This window comes from Spermophilus citellus, assembly GCF_964194105.1.
Source record: "Spermophilus citellus genome assembly, chromosome: 5".
Classification (NCBI taxonomy): domain Eukaryota; kingdom Metazoa; phylum Chordata; class Mammalia; order Rodentia; family Sciuridae; genus Spermophilus; species Spermophilus citellus.
The window spans coordinates 52,163,087-52,188,923 of NC_138186.1; the positions used below are offsets into that span (position 1 = coordinate 52,163,087).

The following is a 25,837-nucleotide window of genomic DNA, read 5'->3' on the forward strand; positions in this document are numbered from 1 at the left end:
GGTGAAAAAACTGAGGCTCAGAAAGTTTCAACCTATGGATGGTTACTTAGCTAGTAAGTGGCTGACTCAAATCCAGGTTGATCTAAAGCCAAAGTTTGTGTTTTAAAGATGGTCTTATCTTTCCTGAGCTCTTGATGTGGAGGATAGGAAGGATTTTTATCCTTTCACATATACTTTCCTAAATTTTCCTACTTCTCTACAGTAGCCATGTAGTTACCCATAAAATTAAGAGAAATATGTTTTTAAAGGGAAATATATAAAATTTTGTGTATATATATGTGTGTGTGTATATATATATATATACACACAAAAAAAAAAACATAAACAAGGGAGAAAGTCATTGCACTGAACAAAGAGCATATGTTAAGGTCTAAGAAGCTCATGAAGAATGCTCTTTGCTGCGCTTTCTAGTCCCTTCTGTCCTCGGTCTGCGTGTGGTATTTTCATACACACTACATACATTATCAGAGTACGTGTCTCACTGCCGTTGAGGGTAGGGTTCCTGCCTTTTTATCTCTGTGGCTTTTGCTTGGAAGTTATCCTCCAACACAAGCTTAATGCATACTAACTAGGCTCTTTGCAATTGTTGACTGAACGAAAGGGACCAGAAAACACAACCAGGAAAGATTTTGCTGACCTCTGGCGGTGGGGGTTGGGGACTCCGGGAGGGCGACGGGGAGCCAGACCCGGGTGGGTGGTGTGGTCGGGGCTTTTTGTGGGAGAAACCGTTTTGCGATTGGAACTGAGCAGAGAAACGTGGCAGCCGCAGCCCAGCCCTCCCAATTCCTGTGGGCTGCGGGAGGGTGAGAGGGGTCCCAGGTCCCCGCAGGGGGCGCGCGGGGTCGGGTGGCTCCCGGCTCCACCCCGCGGGGTCAGCCCCGCCCCCGACTCGGCCGTCCGGCCCCGCCCCCTCCCGGAGCCCCGGGGCGCTGGCCGCGGTGCTGAAACGACGCTCTCTGCAAAGGGAGGAAGGCAGGGCCCGGCCCGGCGAAGGGAGCAGGACTCTCTGGAGCTCTGAACTGGAAAAACGGGGGGGGGGGGGGGGGACAGGGTGGCGCCAGCAGGACCTTGAGAGGAGGCAGGAGACCGGAGATAGGCGGGTTAGAGCAGAGACAGGCACCGGGCAAACCTCACCTGAGGACGCCAAGGCCATCCTTGTCCTGTTAAGCCTCTCCCCCGCCTGCGCTGGAAGGATTCTCACCTTGTGCCCCGACCTCAGCCTCCTTTCCAAGCCCCGCTGAGGAGTGACTCACTTCTGGGCCTCCATCCACATAGCCTCCGCCTGGCAGCTCACAAGCCCCTGGTCCAAGGCCTGCTGCCTTCACCATGGTGAAGTTGCTGCCCGCCCAGGAGGCAGCCAAGATCTACCACACCAACTATGTGCGGAACTCGCGGGCGGTGGGTGTGATGTGGGGCACGCTCACCATCTGCTTTTCCGTGCTGGTCATGGCCCTCTTCATCCAGCCCTACTGGATTGGTGACAGCGTCAATACGCCCCAGGCGGGCTACTTCGGCCTTTTCTCCTACTGCATGGGCAACGTGCTCTCTTCCGAGCTCATCTGCAAGGGCGGCCCTCTGGACTTCTCCTCCATCCCTTCCAGAGCCTTCAAGACAGCCATGTTCTTCGTGGCCTTGGCCATGTTCCTCATCATTGGCTCCATCATCTGTTTCAGTCTATTCTTTATCTGCAACTCGGCCACTGTCTACAAGATCTGTGCATGGATGCAGCTGGCTGCAGGTGAGCGAGCGGGGTTGATGGGAGGGTAGGCCACAGCCATGGCTATATCATCCCACTCTGTGTGAAGGCTCCGGGTCTTCTACTTAACGATCTGTTTAGATTCTGAACAGGGAATCTTAATGACTGAAGCATAAAGGACTTCAGAGACGAAACTTTTCAAACTTCATATATTACAAAGATGGTCTTAGCTTTCCTGAAAGCAGTGACTTGAGCAGAGCACACAGCTCCTGGTAAGAGAACTCAGGTGTCCTGACTCCCAGGACACCATACTTTGAGAGGTTGTTGCAGCTCCAGGAAGAAGAAAGAAGGAAGCGTCCACTGTCAGCCCTGTGGGAATAGGACTCAGCCCTGGCACAAAATAGTGATGTGGGTCACCATTCTAGATGCCCTCATCTCCCACTTCTGGGCATTTGTTCTATCTCACTTATCAGTACTCACATTCCTGCCCTCTCTCCAACCCTAAATTGTACTGATGGGCATTTCTAAGGTCAGCCATGTATTTTGGAGTGTAACTATTACACCATGTGTGACCTCTCCCTTAGAAACTTGCATCAAAACTCCCCTTTCTCACTGTAGAGTGAATCGTTGTTCCCTCAGTATAGGATTTCATACTTGAGGCAGCAAATGGAGCAATATTTTGTGAGGTGGAGGGAGGCTGTCCAGGGTCCTTTAAAACTATATGAGATAGGCAGCCATTTGTGGTGACCGAGGCAAGGATTTTACTCCCCTTTTTCCTGCTCCTGGCCCATGCAGGCTTCTTGGTGCTTTTCTCCTCTAGGTCACCTGTTTTTTTTTTTTCTCCTCTAGAGCCCAGGAAGAGATGGACCAAGATCTTTTCTGTAGCCTTTGGTCCCTTCATCCCTGTCTATCCCAAGGCACAGACTGTCCATGCTGGATGTTCAGGAACAGTGCTGGGGACTGCAGACTAGAGCGGAACTCCCAACATCTTTGGTTAGAACGGGATGGGGTGTTATCTCAGGAGAAAATGAAACAGGAATCTGAATCCCAGACCACCAAACACATAGTGCAGAGTTAGAGGGGGTCCCCAGAGAGCTATATCCCACCAGCAACTGCAGATGAGGAATCGGGGTCTGAGAGAGAGGGTCAGACTTGGCAATCAGCTGGCAACTGAGAAGTAGGAGAGGTAAAGCATCAGGTCCCCCAAAACTAGACATACTCCAAAAGGCATTCTTTTTTTTTTAGTTTGTAGATGGACACAATATATTTATTTTTATTTATTTATTTTAATGTGGTGCTGAAGATCAAACCCAGGGCCTCAAGCATGCTAAGCAATCACTCTACCACTGAGTCACAACCCTAGCCCCTAATGACACTCTTTTTGAGACTCATATTTATATAAGTAAAATGATTTACAAGATACTTTCACATATTTCATCTGGAGAGCCTCATCACAACCCAAAAGTGAATATTTTTACATTTAACAGTTAAGACTGCTGGTGGGTAACTTGTCTTTGGGGGTAGATTCTTGATTCCCAGTCTTATACCCAGGCCACTAACTTGACTTCAGAACCTCTTCTAGATATCCCCACTCTCTCCCTCTCCTCTGTAGTCTCTTTATATGATAAGGGAGAGATCAGGACAGGAGTGAGGCAAAATTTGGTGGGTAATGGAGACAAGAATAGAGGGTGGTCATATCAAGAAAGAAGGGGAGCCAGGTATGATGGCATACACATGAAGTCCCAGGGTCTTGGAAGACTGAGGCAGGAGGATCACAAGTTTGAGACCAGCTTCAGCAACTTAATTTTTATCTCAAAATAAAAAAGGGTTGCGGATGAAGAGAAAAGAAAGATGGAAAGAAAAGATAAAAGAGAGGACTGAAGATATAGATAGCAGTTCTGTGCCAAAGAGGAGTAGCATGGACTCTGACGTGCCTGCCAGCTGGTTCTCCATCAGGGTGATGGAATGCTGGAGACACACCATTCCTCTTTTATTCCCAGTGCTGTCCACCCTTCACCCCAATGTCTGCAACAGGTGCCATTTGCTGAGCAGTACCAGGAAGGCCTGGGTGGGGGAGGTGTCAGCAGGTTATTTGAGTCAGACCCTATCTGGGTCACAGAACTAGTGACACTGATAGCAGAGGTAGCCAGGTGCAATCGTATGAAACATTTATCTTTGGAGAAGGCAAAGGTGGTATCGTGTTCCATTCTGCTGTGTTGGAGAAGGAAGGATGAGCCAAAGAGAGGAGAATAAGGAGGGGGTGCACCCAACAGCAAGCAGCTGGGAGACACATTAATTTACAGAAACCTAAACAAGTTCGCTTAACTTTGCCCACTAGGCTGGGAGCAGGGAAGTGTTAGAGCAGGGATAAAATATCTGATTAATGAGGCAATGTGGGGTTGTAGCTTAATAATATTAGTTGAGCATCTGGAGGCCAGGTATAGGCTGAGTATGGTCCTAGCTCCTAAAGCCATAGGAAGTCAAGTTGCTTGTCTTCTCTGGGTCTTGGTAAGCTCATGTCTTAGTCAATTTGGGCTGCTACAACAAATCATCTGAGACCAGGGGGCTTAAACAACAGAAATTTATTTATCACAGCTTAGGAAGCTAGATACCTGAGATCAGGGTGCCAACCCAGCCTGGTTCTGGTGAGAGCCCTCTTCCATTGCAGACTGCTAACTTTGTCCTTGTCCTCAAAAATGGGAAGAGGTCAAGAAGGTTCTCAAGATCTTTTTTTGTAAGGGCACTAATCCCATTCATGAGAGTTCCATCTTCATGATCTAATTACTTCCGCAAAGCCCCATCTTGTAATAACTGCTGCATTTGGAGTTAGAATTTTAATATATGGATTTTTGGAACATAAACATTCAGTCTATTGCACTCATCCATAGAATGTAGCAACAGGAATGGGGTTCTTTTTTTTTTTATTTGTTCTAACTAGTTATACATGACAGCAGAATGCATTTCAATTTGTTGTACACAAATGGAGCACAATTTTCATTTCTCTGGTTGTACACGATGTAGACATACATATGTGCAGACACACACGGACCTAGGGTAATGATGCTCATCTCATTCCACCATCTTTTCTGCCCCCATGCCTTAATGGGGTTCTTGTGCAGGTGAGATGATATTATGCATGCAAAACACCTAGCACAGTACCTAGTACATGATAGGTACTCAGTAAATGTGCAAAACAGAAAACAACCTCTTCGGTAAGATAGGAAATGTTGTTACAGTAATAATTCCTAAGTCTTAGTGGCTTGAAACAAAGGTTTATTTCTTGCTTATATTACCTGCCCACGGAGGATCAATTGGGGGCACTACGCTTATTGTTCTTCTCTCCTTTTGAACCCCAGGCTGAAAAAGCATCACTTGTCATTGATATGTGCAGAGGGAAAGAGAGCTCTGGAAAGTCTCCCTCCAGCAGTTAAATTCTCTAGCTTAGCAGTGTACATATTTCTGCTCATTTATTGATCAAAGGAGTTCATGTGGCCTTGCATAACCTCAAGAGAGTGGGGCAAGGAAGTACAATCCTACCTCATACTGGGAATATTTGTGAATATCTCTTATGATGCCCACATCCTGCAAGATAGCTTCCATCAGAAGGAATTGCCAATAACAATAGCAAGAATTAACATCATTGGCCTTTCACCATGTACCAGACACTGGTGTTTTCTTTACATGACTATACTTATTCTTCACAACCCTGCTTTGAGTCAGGTATTAGTCTCTTTAGAGCTCTGAGACACACAAATGGGATAGTCCCCCAACTATGCACAGAACCAGGGGTGGATGGATGGGGTGCAACCCACCCATACACAGTAACAACAACCTGTTTCCAAGCCAGAAGCTTTGGATTCTTTTACAGAACCCCTATAGGAAATTTTATAGACAGGGAAAGGGATTGTGGGGAGAGTTTTGGGGAGAAAGAGAAGTCTAAAAGAGCAGTTTCTTTCCACTTTCACCTGTGCATTCAGCATTTGTAGGATGCTGCTTAAACTAGAGGCCATGCCAACCAGCCAAGGGCGGGCTATACATTTTACCAAATTGCTGTGGAAGGATTCCCTCTCCCTTACCCTAAGTGTCTTCCTGAACACTTTTCAGTTTGTCAAGAAGTCTGAAATGTCACCACTAAATACATTCAGCCCTTTGGATAAGTGTCACAATCTAGAGTGGAAGGAATTAGTTTTGAAGTCAGGCCAGGTGTGGTGACACACGCCTGTAATCCCAGTGGCTCTGGAGGCTGAGGCAGGAGGATCACAAGTCCAAAGCCAGCCACTCTAGGTAATGTAGCAAGGCCCTGTCTCAAATTTATTAAAAAATAAATAAATAAAAGGGCTGAGATGTGGCTCAGTAGTTGAGTCCCCCTGGGTTTAATCCCCAGTATCAAAAAGAAAAAAGAAGTCAGGAAAATCAGAAGGAAGTACTATAGCTGGATAATTGAGAAAGCTGCCTGATTTCTCTGAGACCTCAATTTTCAAATCTGTAAAAGGGGGGATATTAATATCTGGCTTACTTTATGCAATTTTTGTCATGATCAAGATAGTACATGAATTTTTTTGTGATTCCTTTAAGAGCTGTATAAATTATTTTTAAAATCTTATAAAAAATCGAAGGAAGGTTAATATATTTAGGTGAGGAGGGGGGACCCTGGTCTTTACATCATATGTTTGATCCACTTACTTTCCTTGTAAGAACAAGCTGGATCCAAGGAATGTAACTTTTGCTTGCATGAGATACTTCTTTGAGCATCTTCTGGGTAGGGTATGGTTTGGGGACTAGGGGGCCCCTGAGCTTGTGGAAAGAGGGTCAAGGGTGGGAAAGTGGCACAGATAAAGGCCCTGCCTGCACGGCAATTGTGGTTGGGATCACCCTGGTCACATTCTAGGATTATGTCACCTATCTATGCTTCACCCTATTGAAGCTAATGTGGGAAAAGTGGTTTCATGGAAGGTATGGAAGAAATTGGGGGAGGAAGGGGAAAATAAAATTTAATGATAGGCTGCCTTCTCAATGCCAAGTCAGTAGGACACTGAGTAGCTGTGCCCAGTAGCTAACCCTCATGGAATGCCTCATGTTGTGCCTGGCCCAAGTTCCTTTCCATTATTAATTAAATTTAAGCTTGCTATAACCCCAACACATAGGCGATATTATCTCCATTTTACAGATAAGGAAACTCAGGCCAAAAAAAAAAAAAGTTTAAGCAGCTTGCTTCAAGTCACACAGCTAATTAGCAAAAACCAGTGGGCTTGAAATCCAGGCAGCCTGGTCTAGTGTTTTCCACCTCTCCTATGGAAAGAATTGCCTGGAACAGTGCTTCTAACAACAAGGATTCTTGAGCCCAACCTTGGCCTGAGTTCCAGCACTTAAAATGAATATTCCAGGGGATTTTTAAATTCAGGCAAGTGTGAGCAGCTGCACTGTGCAGTACTAGGTATGGGGGAGGAGGAACCTGTTTGCTCACATGGAAGGTTCATGAAGTAAGCATGCATTGGGGCTTGGAAAGCCTTCTTGTAGTCACTGAATCTAATATCTCTGAGTTATAGGACACATTATTATGCTGTATACTGTAAAAAGGGAAAATACTGCTAATCAAAACTATGGACTAATGTTTTCTTATTATATTTCCGAGATGTTGAGATGTTGAAATATGAACAATATATATTTTCAGAGAGATAAGTTCTCTGGGCTGGATCCCCCACCCCCATCCTCCCAGGGATTGAACCCAGGGGTCCTTAGCCACTGAGCTACATCCCAAGCCCATTTTTATTTATGTTTTTTTAAATTTTGAGACAGGGCCTCGCTAAGTTGCTCAAGGCCTTGCTAAGTTGCTGAGGCTGGCTTTAAACTTGTGATCTGACTGACTCAAGCTCCTAAGCCACTGGGACTAGATTTGGGAGGGTTTTGGAGCCAGGGCAAGCAGTGCCTCCTTGAGTCCAAGATGAAGAGATAAGCTGAGGGGCTGGTAGGACTACCTAATGCAGTGACAGATGTCACCCTGGCCAAAGAGCTCAGTTCTTTGCCTCTGCCTCTGACTGCTGGGTCTCAGGGACCAGCTGCTTTTAGATTTTAGAGCCCATTTTTTTCACTTGTGTTTTACAAGAAGAATGGTAGAAGCTGCCTAATGTTCCTCTCAAGGCTAATGCAAAGACCAGGGAGGTGACAAGATAAGAGTAATTCAAAGTGGGAGGTAGGGAGCTGACCCCTAGCATGACATCATCTTTACCCTTTTATTCCCCCTTAGCCACAGGTTTAATGATAGGCTGCCTGGTCTACCCAGACGGCTGGGACTCAAGTGAGGTGCGACGCATGTGTGGGGAGCAGACAGGCAAGTACACTCTGGGCCACTGTACCATCCGCTGGGCCTTCATGCTGGCCATCCTCAGCATCGGCGATGCCCTCATCCTCTCCTTCTTGGCTTTTGTTTTGGGCTACCGGCAGGACAAGCTCCTCCCTGATGACTACAAGGCAGATGGAAAAGGTAAATTACCCTCCTCCACAGTGTCACCTGCTTGGGGATCCTAGGTGGGCAGATAGACATAGCCCTAGTCCCCCTAAGCATGTGCTCTATGACTGAGCCAGACCCTCAGCCCTTACTTACTCAATTTTAAAAACAGGCAATTTGAATAGACATCTCTGCAAAGAAGATATGTATATGGCAATTAGCATATAAAAATACTCACCATCATTAATTATTAAGAAAATGCCAATCAAAACCCACTTACTAGCAGGGTTACAATAAAAAGATGAACAATTAAACGTGTTGGTTAGGGGGCTGGGATTATGGCTTAGCAGTAGAGCGCTTGCCTAGCCCTGGGCCCGATCCTTAGCACCACATAAAAATAAATGAATGGAATAAAGGTATTGTGTCCAACTACAACTAAAAAAATAAATATTAAAAAAAAAAACAAAAAACAAAAAAAGTGTTGGTTAGCATGTGAAGAAATTGGAACACTTAGACAATGGAAACAGTCTAGCAGTTCCATATAGTTAATCATAGTTATCATATGATCCAGTAATTCTACCCCTAGGTATATACACAATAAAACTGAGAACATGGGTTGGGGTTGTGGTTCAGTGTTAAGGACCTTGCCTCACATGGGTGAAGCATTGGGTTTGATCTTCAGCATCATATAAAAATAAGTTAATAAAATAAAGGTATAAAAATTCATTTTAAAAAACCCTGAAAATATACATATATTCATAAAAACCTTGCACACAAATGTTGAAAGCTGCATAATAGCCAAAAAGTAAAAACAATCCAAATGACCACCATCTGATGAGTGGATAAACAAAATGTGTTTATACATACAATGAATATTAAGAAGGAATGAAGGATAACAGGATGAACCTCGAAAACAATGAAAGAAGCCAGACACAAAAGACTGGCTTCCATTTGGATATGTTTGATTCTATTTATATAAAATGTCAGAATAGGCAAATCCATACAGACAGAAAGCAAATTAGTAGTTTCCTGTAGGGGGGAAGAGGGAGGAATTGACAGTGACTGCTAAGGGACATAGCATTCTTTCTGGGGTGATGAAAACGTCTTAGGATTAGACAGTGATGATGGTTGCACCAACTAGTAAATACACTAAAAACCACTGAGTTTTATACTTTAAATGAGTGGATTTTGTTACTGAATTATATTAATAAAAAGGATTATTCTTAGGATTCAATAATACACATAAAGCACTAATAAAGCCTGCATATTATAAATGATTAATATTAGTTCTCTTCCCTCTGGTCTTTCCAGCATCTCTACTTTTTATCACACTTCCATCCAATAATAACAACTATTGTGCTCCAGTTACCTACCAACATCTTTAGGCACTGGGGGTAAAGTGGTGACTGGAGAAATCTAAATTGGAGCTTACAGTCTGGTAAGGGAGACAATCATTAAGTACAGAATTACAAACTGATAAATATTATGTACAGAAAAGTGCAAGCTTTCTTGAGAGTGAATGAGAGGGATCTGAGTTAGTTTGGAGATGGGGTAATGTGCTGGAATTACCCTGAAAACAAGGCTTGGCTGTAAACACATACTGTTCTTTCATTACAGAGGAAGTCTAAAGCGGCTGAAGGGTCGGTGAGTAACTTTATTGGAAGGTGGTCTGCATGCCTTTGAAGAGCTGGGGCCTTTCAGCTTTCTTGTTGAATTCTTAGGCAGAATGACTCCTGGGGTTGGAGTGTAGGGGCTACTATGATGCAGCCTGGGACAGAAGAGGAGCAGACCACCAGTGTGGGAGCTAACTGGCACCTGAGACCTTCCCTGGTGTGGGGTGGGGTCAGACAGGAAGCCTTTGGTTTTACCTGAGTCTTGAGATATGGAAAAGAACAAGAAAAGGAATACTTCAAAATAGATATGGGGTTAGCTTCCTAAACTTATTTATTTTTGGAGCCTGGCAAACAAGAACAGATTGTTTTTAGAAGTTGTCATTATCATTTGGACCCTTATTTTCAGAAAAAAATTTTTTAAATTATTTGTAAAAAACATAGTAGAAAACCTAATAAAATAGGAAATAAAAGTCATAGAGAGAAAAACAAATATTCAAGAAAGCTAGTCTAATAAAATTACTATATTAAGTTTAGCTGTATGCTTCCTGATAGCTGAGGCAAAAAGAAAAACAATGAATTAACCAGTTTTAATGTCTGACTCAAAAGGAAGCGCAACATAATAATTTCTTTATTTTCTTTAGTTCACAAAATGTGACATAAGAAGACTGTTAAGGAGTAAAACCAATAACAAAAAACCTACAATATTGTCATCTAAAAGTGCCATTTATTAAGGTCCTATAGCAGGCCAGGTACTTTGTGTGGGTAGGAGGAATTATCTCCTTTTACATTATTATTATTATTATTATTATTTTGGCACAGGGGATTGAACTCAGGGGCACTCAATCACTGAGCCACATCCCCAGCCCCCCCCCCTTTTTTTTCTTTTCCCAAAGATTTTATTGGGGGAAAACTACAAAACATTTACAGTACAATGTTTACAGTCACAATTTGTAGTGAACTGATTCCCCAAAATATATTACAACTCAAGTTGACTTATCTTGTTACATTCAAAAACCTACTTCTGTCAAAGTAGTCCAGAGAGTACATACATAGTGCTCCAACTGTACCTACATACAAACTAAGCTACTACTCATTCATCTGATGTCCAGGAAAGCTTGGGAGACATTCCTGCCTTTCTACACCAAAAAAAAAAAAAAAAAAAAAAAAAAAAAAAAAAAAAAAAAAAAGTACAAGTTTTGGAATTTTCTGTAATTAAACAAGGCATATCATGTACTACATACCATTTCAGCACTAAGAGGTGGCCTCTTCACTTTATAGCTATATAAAAAAAGTGGTAAAAATCTTCTCCTTTTGTGCAGTTGAACCCATCCTACATTCAAATTCTCTCAAGCACTAATAAACAAAATACTTATTTGGTTGAGGAAGATTTAAGGCAAGTTTGGGCCCTTCTGAAGGCACTGTGAGACTACCCCCCCCCATTATTGCTACATGTCTTTATACCCAAGAGTATGTCACAGTAGAACTGGTGGAATCAGCAAATCCATTTTTTTTTGCTAGTTTATAAAGTTGGAATTAGAAAAGTATGCCACATGTAAGCCTGATTGTAAAGTATGTGGCCATTCTTTTTTTTTTTCCTTTAAAGTTGGATAGGCTACAACCATTTTACATTCTAAGAAAACTCATAAGATATTCCTCAAACTACTTCCACAGCATCAAGATAGATTTCTGTAAAGAAATCATGCAATCTTTCGAAATTTACGTAAACAAGGAAAGAAATTAATGAAATAAATATTACATACAATCTCTTAAATTAAGATTTTTTTACTCATTTACAATAAAATAACCAAGTGAAGTTACAAAAGGCATATATTACTGTGAAAAGAACATACACTCCACATTTTGCCGATTAATAATGGCAATCATAATTTAACATAATAAAAGAATATATATCTATTGCTTTTCATCATACTTGATAAATACAGTATGAACAAAATTTTCAATGTATACTTTTCACAAGATAATAAATAAGTTAAATAGTTTTTTTTTTCATATTGAGTTGTGGTGCAGTGGTGCGAATCAACTCAAAACAGCTAAAAATTCAGCAGTTATTCCCCAACAATTACAAACTAAGCTCTGCCCAAGGCTTCCAAAGAGCAGACAAAAATGGTCCTAAACTAAATTTCCACTAAGTGGTGGTAATGAAACCAGTATGAAATTGTGGAATGCAAGGGTCTGTCCCCCTGCCTCAGACATATATCACTTTGTTAAAAACAAAAAGCAAGCAGACAAACAAACCCCTCCCCCAGAAAAACCTATGGGGCCGAGGGCTACTATCAAGGCATATTCTTGGCAGAATATTGAATTCTAAAAGCTTATAGTTTTAGCAAGGTGGTGGCTGGCTGGTTTGTTTACACTGGTCTGAGATAATTAAGAACTTCTTTCAAGATAGGAAGTTCCCACATCTGGACTCTAACTAATGCTTTTCAAGTGAAGAGCTGGAATGGTGGTTGATAGCTGCTGGTGCTGGGCTGATTTTTCCTAGAGTCCCAAATTCATTGGAGACCTAAAAAAGTTTTAAGTGTTTGGTTTTTTTGTTCTTATTCGCATCACAACTGCCCTGTTGTGAATATTTTGTTCATCAATACAAAAAGTTCGTTGGCATTTTTTGCTCAACAAGAATGAAACTTTGTAATAATAATAATAATAAAAAACAAGGGAAAACCGAAAAGAGAGGGGGTCCCTCCCAGCACAGAGTTCGAGTCCAAGTGTTCGGTGGGGCCTGCAAGTCTTCCTGTGGCTTTGTCATCTCACCCCGAGCCCCCACCGGGGGAAGAGATGGCGAGGGCGCCTCCAACACCCTATAACGGTCTTTCCCCTCCTCTTCTCACTGGCGCCCTCTTGCCTCAGTCGTCGGAGATGGAGAGGCGGCTGAAGATGGGCAGCCGGCGGCCCGGGTCGAGGCTGCCAGAGCTTAGGGAGCCGCTCAAGTAGCTGTCGGGGTCCGACAGCGAGTCCGGGGGCCCAGCCCTTTTTTATATTTTGAGACAGGGTTTTACTGAGTTGCCTAGTGCCTCATTTTGCTGAGGCTGGCTTTGAACTCGTGATCCTCCTATCTCAGCCTCCCAAGCCTGTGGGATTACCGCCCCTGGCTCCATTTACATTATTTTTATGTTGCAAAGTACCTTCTAATCCTTGACTATCTATACTCTTATGAATAATTATAACACCTCTCTACCCATTAGAGCATAATCAAACTTCAGTGTGCATTTAGTTACCTGGAAACTTTTTAAAATGCAGATTTTCGGGGACTGGGGTTGGTTGTAGCTTAGTGGTAGTGCACTTGCCTAGCATGTGTGAAGCACTGGGTTCGATTCTCAGCACCGCATATAAATAAATAAAATAAAATGTAGATTTTGATTCAGTTGGTAGAGGGGCCGCAGACACTGCATTTCTAACCAGAATCGTGAATTGGGATCATACTTTGAGTAGCAAAGTATTAGAGAATCAAACACTTTTCCCCATGTTTTTGAAATGTTCATTATTAAAATTTTTTAAAGCCATGAGTTCCATAATATTGATGTACCATTACTTTCTAAACCACACCTTGGTTATTAGACATTTAGGGTTGCTATCATAGCGAATAACTTTCTGCTTTTGTTGATAAATTTCCAAATGAAATCACTAAATCAAAGGGCAACTATATCGCTTTGCTTCCCTTTTCCCCCACTACATTTTCAAAGACCATACAAGGGACAATGAATACTATCTTACACATGAATGAGGAAATTCCTACATCTGGGTAGAACTGAAGTTGTAATTTGAGAATAAATGTTATTATTATTTTACTTAAAAAAATGTCAAATCTAGGGGCTGGGGTTATGGCTCGTGGTAGAGCGCTCACCTGGCATGTGCAGGGCACTGGGCTGGATCGTCTCAGCACTACATTAAATAAATAAAATAAAGGTATTGTGTGTGTCCAACTAACTAAAAAAAAAAATTAAAAAATGTCAAATCTTATAATACTGAAATCTTTTGTTGTCTTGTTTTTCTTACATTACAGGTCATTTATTTCCCAGACAATGGAAAATTAGGGCATCTAATTCTTCAGATATAACTCTTTCCTCCAGCTTCCTTGTCCCTGGCCCAAGTCGTGCGTCGTGGTTGGAAGCTGACCATCTCTTAAGACAAGACTCCTGCAGCACAGAGACCTCTTCCAGGTGAAGCAGAACTGCAGTGACCCTTATCAAAGTTGTGGCATGGGAGTTGCTCAGCCATGGAGGAGTCTGAATTTCATTCCTATCCTTTAACACCAGCTTTTCTGTAAAATGAGAAGCCTGGCAAGTCCTCTCTAGGGGTCTCTCCTCAGTCTCTGGCAACTACTTCACGCAGGGTACAATCATTTCAAGGCACACGCAGAAACAAATGCTAACAGCTCTAAAAAGGTCACTGAAGAAGAGGTGGCTGAAAATGTTGGATTAATTCAGGCTGATTGTGGGGGCAGGGGGGTCTCTTGCTTCTCCCCGCTTTTTGCTTACTTACTGATGTTCAGAGAGGCAAGGAAAGGTGGAACCACCAGAATCTGAATCCTTTAACATCCATCAGTTAGTCTAATTGGGTAAATATATGTAGGACCTAAAAACTCCTGAGGTGTTGGAAGTATAGTTCAGTAGTATAAAGCTTATCTAGCATGCACAAGACCTCAGGTTCATCCCTGGTACAGTGAACCAAAAACCCTTTGAGACTAATTTCACACTTATCTCCTCAATATTTCCTCACAGTACCTACACTGACCCAACCAGAACCAGATACCAGCTTCAGAAATTTGTTACCTGTATCCAAGTCATTTGTTACAGGAATAGAAGGCACTTCTTGTCAAAAACTTTTGAGCGATACTGAAATAGGATCTGGTCTTTGTCCATTTTGAGTGACTCAGTAAAGAAACTACCTGGTTATGCGATTCTCACAGGGGGAGAGGGGATAAATGCTGAATAAAACTAAGAATCTTGTTGCTTGTTCAAATGACATGGAAATTTTGTTATTCTCGGCCATCAGTTGTTTCTTGTACAGTACTACTTGCTCACTCTGCTGTCTGCACTGGTTCAGCTGAGAAAGAATATCCTAGTGTGAATCCAGTTAAACAGCTGGTGATAAAACTACTATAACAGAGTTTACCTCATCACTTGGTCTTTTTATAATAATCACATTCATATTTTTTGCTGATAAAATTATTTAATTCACAGGCACTCCCTTTTTGATTAAAACCCATTTAACAAATCCTGTAGCTTAGGGACTTTTTCTCATAAAAGAGGTACAAGAGAAGTTTCTAAAAGTTCTCCATTGTCAAATTATTTTTCTTCTCATGTGGTGGTCCACAGAAGCTCCTGGGAAGCTTACAGTGCAGCTGCCTACAGGCCATCCTCTGCTCTTGCCAACACTGAATTTCACCAAAACAGGAATCATGTTTGGCTTATGGCCAATGTTGGGAAAGGACCTACAAATCTGTTTATCATCATACGACACATGTATCACCTTTTATCTTCCAAGGGAACTAAAAATTCTATTTTACTAATAACATTAATGATTTTCAGTTCTCTAAGTGGGTTTATCTTTAAATAAATTCTTAAAGGTAACTCAAACCTTATTTATCTATATTAGAATAAAAATCAGTGAAATCTGTACTTCTTTCCAAATTATCTTGTTCCTTTCTCACTTCTGGTTTGCCTGTTTGAGGCAGGTGTATAGATGGTTGTGGTGCCTGTTTCACAGTGAGTAGCTCTAACAGTCAAAAGCCAAGCCCACACTCCAGGAAAGCCCACTGAAACAGGGTATGTGAAACAGAAGGTAGGATTCACTAGGGCTCTTTGAAAAGTTGTTTTTCAATAATTCAGTTAATTTTCTGCCTACATAGGCATTTATCAGAATGCTTTACTGGAACAAAGGTTACCTTCTGGTAGCCTTACATGGTAATGTTTGACATGCCTTTATGTATTTGTTTGGTAATAAGCTGATAAAGATGAAAAGCATAAGAGCTCAAATTCTGAAAATTTACTATTATTCACCTTCAGAGGACTTATAGTAGGATCTACTAGATTTCCAACATTCACTACTCTCCTCAATACCTAGTAAATCCAAAGCAACTGGTGTTATGTCATCTTTGTGACACAACTATGAACACAAGTCAAATTGCTGGCTGTTAATGCACTCACCTCTATAAATGTCCAATTCTGCCATTTGGAGGACAAAACTTTTCACTATATTAAAATGGGCAAAGACTAGATCTGAATTAAAGACAAAAAGGAGATAATGATGAAGACTGAATTTGGGAAGATAAACTGGACATTTACAAGGAATGGTGCAGTTTATAGACAGCACCAGATACTAAAGTAAACTTACTTAATTCCTTGGCTAACATTTCTAAATACAACATGATCTCAAACTTTCTGCTTTTAAACTGGAATGTCTGAATTAATATTGCTCCAAGAATTTAGAAATAAATGCATACCATGTCAACTTTCAACATCTTCAGTGACACAAAAATCAAACTTGATTCCTTTTTTTTTTTTTTGCCTGTGTTGCTGAGGATTGAAACCAGGGCCTTGTGCACTATACCAACTGAACTATATCCCCAGTCTCCTTCTGAGATTTATAGTTATCTTCCTATATCAACATTCTAGATTGTTACCAATGCATTGCCAACTCCCAAGACATTGATTATTTGGGCTCTTGTATCTAAGGCTTTATTTTAAAGTGAATAGAAATATAGATGTATTATCAGTAAATCACCACTTTAGCACTTTCTTCATAAGGCTGGCCTTGAAGATTCTACATGGTTCATAACTTTAAAAAGCAAACAAACAAAAAAAACCTATATGCCTGTAATTCCAAAGGCTTGTGAGGCTGAGGCAGGAGGATGGCAAGTTCAAAGCCAGCTTCAGCAATTTAGCAAGACCCTTTGTCTGAAAATACAAAAAAAGGCTGGGGATGTGGCTCAGTGGTTAATTCCCCTTGGGTTCAATCCCTAGTAGAGGGGAAAAAAGGACAATAATGAAGCCGGTTCTGGAGAACTACACGACTCACTGTGGACCCTTGGTTTGCTGTTTTTTTTTTTTTTTTTTAAACAGCTATAGGTTCTTGTAAAACAGCACAAAGGGTTTCCCTAAATCTAGAAGTTCATACATTTAACCCAGGATTAGAGTCACTGCCTTGGTCTGTCAGTCTGGTAAACATCTTGGTACGATTAACCTCAAATACGCTATTTTTTGGTCAACATTACAAACATACTGTCTTAAGTATTGCATAATTAAAACAAATTAACCATAACAGTTTATGCAGTATAGGGGTAGGTGGGAAAGGGCTTTCTACAATAACACTTAAAAAAGACCATAAAAAATGGTGTACACCTCTAATCTCAGTGACTTGGGAGGCTGAGGCTCTAAGCAACTTAGTAAGGCATGGACTCCAAAAAAAAAAAACCACCTCGGGGTTCAATCCCCAGTACCAACAATAGTAAGATTACAAATAAAAACATAAGGCAAATTAAAACCTCAGTAAATATGTAAGGGAAAAATAACAAAAATCCATTAGCTTTAGTATACAACAAATCCCTACCAAGTCATCAAATAGGGAAGCACTCCAAAGTAAAGCTAGAAAAACATGCAGATACATAAAAAATGTAAAAGGGCCAGTAAAACCATGAAACACGTGTTTCACCTCATCAATAATCCAGTGTGCATAAAACAAAATATTCCTTCTTTGGGGGCAAACTATCTATTAGGAATAAGTGAGACTATAACAGGCCCATTCAAAAAATTGTTAGTATACAGAAAAACAGTCTTAAGAATTTTCGTGATAAGGCTTTTTATTAAAGACTTTATAAAAAAATGTGCCTACTCAGCTAAGAGAAGTGGCATATGCCTGTAATTCCACTGACTCAGTAGGCTGAAGCAAGAGGAGTTCAAGTTTGAGGCTAGCCGGGGCAATTTAGGAAGATCTTGTCTTAAAATAAGCTGTGGGCATATAACTCAGAGGTAGAGCACCCTTGGTTTGATCCCCCAGTGGGGGCTGGGAATGCAATGTGTTCATTCTCTGGCCCAGACATTCCATTTCTAAGAATTTTAATCCTAAAGAGTGAATCAGGGGCTGGGGGTGTGGCTCAAGCGGTAGCCTGCTCGCCTGGCATGCGTGCGGCCCGGGTTTGATCCTCAGCACCACATACCAACAAACATGTTGTGTCCGCCGAGAACTAAAAAATAAATATTAAAAATTCTCTCTCTCCTTTAAAAAAAAAAAGTGAATCAGACAAATTTTTTAAAACCTATGTATAACAATAATGTACATCATGACAATGACTAGAGTTTACCAAATTTGCACATACTGAATTATTAATTTGAGGGAAAACCCTGCAAATGTTATGGGAAAACACTACTGGATGCAGGAAAAAATTTTCTTAAAAACTCTCCTAAATGTGCTTTAATTCCACAACTAAAAGCTAGAAGCAAAACTACAAACCCCACAAATGGCAAGTATTCAAGTTGTAGTTTCAGTGCAAATTTAAACTCAGTAAGCACATTTAAGCAATCTTTTCCTCCAACTGTTTGGTCAGACCAACTTGGGAAACAAACAGAAATTTCTGGAAGCATGTAGGTTATTAAATAATTTGTTTATTGTACTGCATTTATTAAGAAAACAGACAATGCACTCAGTAGAAAGAATAAAAATGTATCAGGGCTTTATTTCTAACAGCGAATAGAAATCCTTTCCTGGGATCACAGTAATTTGACAGTATTATGATTAAGCTCAATAAAAGTTTGTGAAGTAATTAGAAGATCAAGTTCTACAGCTGCCACTTTCCAGATCTTCTAATTTATCTGGCTCTTTAAATAGTAGAGGGGGAAAAGCCCTTATTTGCTGGGAAACATTTACAAAGTTACATGTTCTTTCTCCTATTAAAATTTCCCATCAATTGTTAAAAAGGGGCCTTCTGTTCGCTTACGTGTTTTTTGGTTATTTCACCAGAATTCCACAATTGATTTTACAACATAGAAGAGATTTCAGGTAAGTCTGCTATTGCTTTAGATGTAAATATAGTTGAAAACTGAAAGTGGATTAGAACTGCTGAAGGATTTCCCTGCCGTTGTTTGATACAAGTTCTTTATTCTTGATATGTGCATAGACATGACTTAAAATTCTTTCTACAGGAACATGTCTGATTTCAGGAGTAACCAATCAAGGATCCGATGAGTAGCTGGATAGTTCCTCAGAGTAATATGATTATGGGTTAAATGGATTGCATAATGACATTTTTTCCTTTGTCATTGTTGGTGAGTAAATGACTGAAACAATCTTCCATATAAAAAGGTGGATGTCCGACATTTTCATAGGTTGCTTGCTAGTAGAACCTTGAGTTGCACCTCCTTGACTTTCTGCACATTAGAGTTCTAAAGCCACTTCTGGAGAATACTGTAATCCCCAAGGCCTACTTGGTCCATGCTGAATAAGTGGCTTGACCCCAATCCTCCCTCTTTTGCTGCTCATATTACCCAAGGAATATGTGATGTTTAGGGCAAGTCTAGGAGAGGTCAATCCTAAAATAAAATTCACAAAGCCTTTTCAAATTGAGGGGAGAAAAAAAAAAAGCCTCAAGTACATTTCAATCATCTCAAAATCGCAGTTAAAAACTTACATTATGCAAGGAAATAGCAGCAGAGAATGGTTAATCTTAAAAAACCAACAGGGGGAAAAAAAAAAGAAGCCATTGAAAAAGTGCCATCCCACCCTTCCCCTTGGTTCCTTCCCCCAGGGTTTCATTAGAGACCCCAAGCATCTGAGAAACGAGAACAGCAAAGACACAGGGAAACTGCTCAAAGCCAGAACTTTGGGCAAGGTAAAGAAAAAGCTATAAATAAAAGCACAGAACTATTTGGTAAAGAATCAAAACTCTAAGGCATTTTCTCTTTAAATGGGAAAGCTCTGAAACTCAGATCTTGTTTCTAGAGTCACCCTGATCCTTTAGTTATAGGGCAATAAACTCAAGTACAATGAGTCAGGTGCCAGATAGGAATTAAAAAAAAAACAAAAAAAAAACAAAAAAACAAAAAAACAACAACAACCAAAAAAACCAAACACACCAACCAAACCCAAAAATGTTAACTGCCAATCAAAGTAAATTCTGCTCTTAGGGTAACAGAAGACACATAGGAAAGGGCTACTTGCAGAACATCTGAGGTTTTCAAGAAATTGTTAACACAATGGTTCCATTTCTGTTTACATTTAAAAATCAGAAGATTTGAGGATCTTGGAGTTATTAAAGGATGAAAGGAATATGACAGTGCTTTGAATCATGATAATATGGTACCCAAATTTGGTGTTTATACAGCTCATTTAAAAAGGTAGTAGATTAAAAGTCGCAGGAAAAATAACATAGAAAACAACAGAAACAATCCAGGTAGATGATGCAGCCTGGATACAGCAAGTTTAATGTCTCTGCTGTACACAGAATGAACACCCTTTCCCTCCTCATCCTTATGCTGGCAATAGGATATTCACTAGAAAATTTGAGTAGAGTCCATGAATAAAAAGATGGGCTCATATCTTAAAGGCTCTTTTTAAAAAGGGTTATTAAAACTTGAAGGATGCTCTAATGGAAAGGCAAAGAAAGGTATAGGCCAAGAGGCTGTTCACATTTTTAGTCCATTAGTCTTTGGCAGAGCCCTACCAAGGCCAAATTCACCTAGGATGCGGAATGGCTGTGGGGACCTCCACAGGTTCAAGTGAGCAAACCCAAATGAACATGTTGGATTAAAGAATAAAAAAAGATGAAGAAAAATCTAGAAACCCTTGAAGAAAGAGCTTTGCCCTGAAAAGAGAAGAGGGAAATGCTTGGAAGGGAGTGGGTTGGGGGTGGTCAGTGTGGTGATCTCTGCTGCAGTGCTGGGCAGGGACTTAGGAGTTGAGCCAAGGATGCCGGAGACACTCGGCAGCAGTGGCTCTCTTCTCAGGGATGAGCTCCAACATGGGCAGTAAGAAATCTGTGAAGCCAGCTGCCTCTTCCTGAGACCACTCATACTTCTCCACTAGAACTTCAAAAAGGCCCCAGGGTTTCAGCTTCGTGATGTGTTTCAGGTCACCTGTGGCGAAGACAGTACAAAAGAAACTGACCAACATTGACAAGTGACAATGTGACAATCCAGGAACCAATCCAGGTAGTCTACAAAGAATCAAATTTTGCAATCAGAATCTAATGTTCCATTCAAAAAGCACTTCTCTAATCTTGAAATGAAGTGCTTCTATTTTTCATAAGGTACTAAAAATTTAAGACGATTTGTTTTCTCCCCTCAGGTTTATTTTGGTCCCAGTCAAACTGGATACATCTCAACAGAAACTAGTTATTCACTAAATGTCTGTATACTCATATATCCAGGTCTACACATTAAGAACAATTTGCTTGTACTCTTTCTTTTGGCAGTACTGGGAATCAGACTGAGGGCCTCACACATGCTAAGGCAAGTACTCTACCGCTGAGCCACACCCTTACTTCTTTTTAATTTTTCTTATTTTGAGATAGGGTCTCCCTAAGTCACCCAGGCTGGCCTTGAACTCATGATCCTCCTGCCTCAGCCTCCTCAGTAGCTGGCATTACGGGTGTGTGCCACTATACCCAATTTGAACTAAGAAAAAGTACAAACAAGTCTAGAAAATATTGCTTCTAGAAAATGTTGCTGTAAAACAAATGTGATTTTAAAATAAGGAGCTAATACCATGGCAACATGTATAAAAAGCAGCAATACTAAAAGAACATACCTGACTTAGATTTCACATATAGCAGCACCATACTAAAACTTCAATCTAATTAATTGCTTCTTTGAAGTGACACTTTCTTTGCAATGCTGGAGATCAAACCCTGGGCCTCATGTGTGATAGGCAAGCATTCACCAATGAGCTACACATGCAACCTTGAAGTGGCAATTTTTTAAAGATATTTTGTCTATTCGGGAGATGGAGGCCTTACTATGTGGTACCCAAGCTGGCCTCAAAATCCTGGGCTCAAGTGATCCTCCTACTTTAGCCTCCTGTGAAGCTGGGATTATAGGCATGTACCAATGCACCCAGCTGAAGTGACAATTTAGAAAGTATAGTCAATTATTAATGACTTATTAAAGTAAGTGCTACTAAACACTTTTTCATATATGACACTTACTTGCAGTCTTTTCTGTGGGCAGAGAGTTGCCTGTTCAATTACATTTGCATACCTTAATCTTACTTTGCATACAAGGAAGAACCCTTACAAGCATTTCCCCATTTTCATGCCCAAAAAATTGTGTAAGAAAGAATGATGATTCTGAGAATGCTTCCTGTCAAGGGTTGAGAAAAATAATTTTTCTAAGCATTTGAGTAGCAGTTGTGATGAAAAGGAGAACCACGACACGATGTAGAAAAACAGGCCAGACAGTTTTCTAGATCCTTCTAGATTAGCTTTTCATATTTCAGTTTTATTAGGAATGCATAAGAGATACATTATCAAGTCAAAAGTTTAAAGTGAGAGTCTTATCTGTTTCTTTCATTAATATGTAATAACAAATTATGAAACTAAAGTACTAAATCAGTTTGTACGGCTAACCCACAAGGTGTCTAGGTGATTGTGTTAGGCATCACTGGGATACAAAGATGACTGAGATGTAGTTCCGACTCCTAAGAAGCTTAAACCAAACCACTTGGTCTTTGGTAGAGGCAGTTTGTAAACAGAACACCAGCAAAAATTTGTCCATTTCCCAGCAGTGCTGCAGTAGAAGTAATCATATATTAACTAATTTAACAGAAAAAATAAATTATTATCTTCCCTAAGAAGAAATCAGCTAGTGGAAAAGCTGAGATTGGATACTCAGCTTTATCTCTCCTTTTGACTATTTCACCCCTCTGCTAAATCACAGATTAGCATTCAAGGTAGGCTAACCATTTTGTAGGATAGTGGAAATATGTAACCAGCTGTACTTACCTTTTCGTTTTTAAGTACTTTTGCCCCCTTAATGTCTGGGAACAAACACATTTGTTTTACCTTTTTTGGTGAAAAATTCCTTGGAATATTTTCCTGCCACAATGAGCTTGCGAGGCACCTTCCCCAGAAGTTCTATGATCAATGCAATGTGATCTGTATGTTTCAAACATTTCAAGAGGGGGGGAAAAAAAGACATACATAACAGGAGTAACAAATGCAGCTCTACACACTGGCAGAAAGAGTAGCATGCACACCTCTTTGTAAAGCATTTCAGCTTGCTTTCTGTCCTAAATGGGAAGAGGTGGACTCTATCCATCTAATGGAGAATCCAGAATATCATAAAAACATTGGGTACCCACTCCAGTGGGACCTGAGTGATAACTAAAAATAGTCTTGGTGTGAATGCTCTGTTTCCTGAAGTTGTATCCCTGGGGCCTAGATGGAAACTCATTTTAGCAATACTACCTCTGCGATTGAAGAAGTCCTGTGAATATTTCCCACTGAGGGCAAAGCGTCTTGGAATTCTGCCTATCAGCTCTATAATGTGCGCAATGTGGTCTAAAATAGAAGGGTAAGAAGAACAGGATGAAGGACAAGTTGTTAAAGAGATTTTTTTCTATGAATAGCTTTTTCAAGGACTACGTGTTTAAAAGTAACTACAAGTAAAACCAATGATATTCAAGGCAAGATTGGGAAGGCCAGACATTTTTTCAGGTGGCTGGTTACCTGATCATAGCTGGCAAGTCTCATTCTGGATCTCACAGACTATCTATAACTTTATGCTTTTTAGTTTGTCTCTATCTAGGTTTAGGTAGGTTCTTCAGGTAAGGTTAAAACAAAATGCCAATTTGCTTTAGGAATTTATAACTGTTATTTATTTGTAACACTATTCTGGGCTTTAAGGACTAAAACATCACCTTATCTAGGAATATTCATGACAAAGCCCTCACATATGACTGAGTATTTATAGTCACCCTGAAAAAACAGGCTAAGATTAATGCCACATTTTAAAGGTGGAACTTCAAAGAGACTAAATGGCCTACTTAAAGTTTGAGAGCTAAAAGAGCTAAAAACTACAATGACAACTCATATCTTGTCTCATCTAACCCAGAGCTTTTCTCCCCCCACCCCCGCCCAAAATCACTTTTAAATTAGCACAAACATTTTAAAGAATATAGCTACTTGACTGCAGGCTACTAATATGTCTCTCTTCTAATTAACTTTATGCCTAGAACCTCATTAATGAAACCACTGCGCAGGCCGCGTGGTAGACTAGTTCTATACCATGGAATTATTTTTCCCTTGGAATTGTTATTTAGTTCCAGCAACCTATCTCTTGCATTTTAATTAATCACAGGATTGACATATCAATATGCAAAATTATCAAGTATTATCCCAGGAGTTAGGTCTGTGGAATGTAATAATAAGCGGATATTCTATTTTAGGCCCCGGTATAGCATGACTATTAACAAACTATACATACATAGTCGGGATTAAGTTTTTTTTTTTTTTCCTGCTCTTATGGGGCAAACTGCAGTAGAATAGAACAGAAAGGCAAGGCTTTGACCTAACAATTATCAGTATTGACTTGTATAGGAGGAAATAAGTTACAATCTAAATATCTAGGCAAGATGGTTCTCTCTCATCAGATTTTTCTCACATACATATTTCAATTTTTCAGGTTAATAACTTAAGGTACCACTCAATATGATGTTAGCCAGTATGTGTGTTCTGTACTAAACACTAGTATTAATAAAGACTATAGGAAAGTAAAGAGAAAAAAAATTACTTCCCTAGAAATAGATAATAAGGCTTTTAAAAAACACTGTTTGTTAACGTATAACTCTAAATTTACAACTCAGAGGAGGAAAAAAAAAAAAAGACAAGGAAAGAACAGGGGAGAAAAGTGGGTACATGGGCAATTGTTGTAGTATTTTCTTACAAAGGACACGCATTTTAAGAAAGTATCCAAACTACACCAATCAAAACAGGTAGCTGGCTATGGGAATTATCACATCTTTTCCCAATTGGGCTTTGTTAGGAATATCAGCAGGCTGTACTAACACTGCCTATTAAAACCTGAGGGGACCACACTAAGGAACAGAGAACATTCTTGGTTCCATAGAACATAAAATGTGATTTCCCAAAACTTGGAGGAAAGCATAGCCAGTGAAGCACATGTTCTTTCCACTGGGCTGCTGCGCTAAGTAAGTACTCCCTTAAACTAACCCTCATTAAACCTGCAAACAAAACAAACATTAATTGAATAGTATAAAAACAAAGCAAAACATTAATCATTTTTTTCTCTTTAGTGCTGGGAACTGAACTCAGAGTATAGGGCATGCTAGTAAGTGCTCTACCACTGAGCCATATCCCTAGTCCCTCCACCCCTACCACCTTTTTTTTTTTTTTTTTTTTTTTTTTTGGTACCAGAGATTGAACCCAGGGGCACTAGCCACGAGGTCACATATCCAGCTCTTTTTATATTTTACTTAGAGACAGGATCTTGCTGAGTTGTATGGGGCCTCACTAAACTGCTGAGGCTGGCTTTGAACTCATAATCCTCCTGTCTTAGCTTCCTGAGCCACTGGGATTATAGGTGTGTGCCACTGTGCCCACTTCTAACCATTTTTTCACTCAGCTTATTAACTCATCTAGTTATTTGGATGTCACCACCAAAAATCAGACTCGTACAATGTCTGCTTCCTTAGCCTCATGGATGAAGCAAACAAGTGGGGGCTTTCCTTACAGGGTACTGAAAAATTTACAATCATTTTGTTTTGTTATTAAGTGGCATTCTAAACATGAATATCATTTAAAAAGAAAAATTAAAGCTTCAGATTTCAGAAAAGTGAAAAGTATCATAGAATTTATGTAAATAGGATGGTATCTGTAGTCAAGTAGTGTTTCTAGATGAAGATTATTGACTTCCAAATAAAGTTGAAGGCACAGCTGAGAACAGGTTTATGAACAGGTATATTTAAACTGGGTAAAGAACAAGTCACAGACCTACAAAGAAAGGTAATTGGATGTTGAATAAAAAACTACTTGTCAAATAAAATTTTCATTTTACCAGTTGTGGCCTTATGCCAACCATCCGTTACTTTTAGTATCCGTTACTTTTAGCTTTT

At 40.3% G+C, this 25,837-nt stretch overlaps 3 protein-coding genes across 5 annotated transcripts in view; 1 reads left to right on the forward strand and 2 right to left on the reverse strand.

Annotated features, from left to right (window-relative positions):
• FKBP5 (FKBP prolyl isomerase 5) overlaps positions 1-17,912 on the reverse strand; it is a 230,794-nt gene extending 212,882 nt beyond the window's left edge. Inside the window, exon 1 of the mRNA XM_081294391.1 lies at positions 17,888-17,912. Coding sequence (XP_081150517.1) covers positions 17,888-17,894 — 7 coding nt within the window. The 5' untranslated portion in view covers positions 17,895-17,912. The remainder of the gene's footprint in view (positions 1-17,887) is intronic.
• Positions 1,327-9,796, forward strand: LHFPL5 (LHFPL tetraspan subfamily member 5; the record flags this gene model as incomplete). The annotated part of the gene is made up of 3 exons (XM_081296398.1): positions 1,327-1,738; positions 7,941-8,177; positions 9,759-9,796. 3 exons carry the CDS (start codon positions 1,327-1,329, stop codon positions 9,767-9,769), a joined length of 660 nt encoding a protein of 219 aa, XP_081152524.1. The 3' UTR covers positions 9,770-9,796.
• Positions 17,913-18,421: 509 nt separating the features above from the next.
• SRPK1 (SRSF protein kinase 1) overlaps positions 18,422-25,837 on the reverse strand; it is a 69,704-nt gene continuing 62,288 nt past the window's right edge. For 2 of the 3 annotated variants that reach the window (XM_081294372.1, XM_081294374.1), the window contains 3 exons: positions 23,172-23,264; positions 22,767-22,859; positions 18,422-20,841 (listed from right to left, as the gene is read on the reverse strand). In XM_081294372.1, the coding sequence (XP_081150498.1) occupies positions 20,657-20,841; positions 22,767-22,859; positions 23,172-23,264 (371 nt within the window). In that variant the 3' untranslated portion in view covers positions 18,422-20,656. The remainder of the gene's footprint in view (positions 20,842-22,766; positions 22,860-23,171; positions 23,265-25,837) is intronic. The other variant, XM_081294373.1, reaches the window with a different exon arrangement.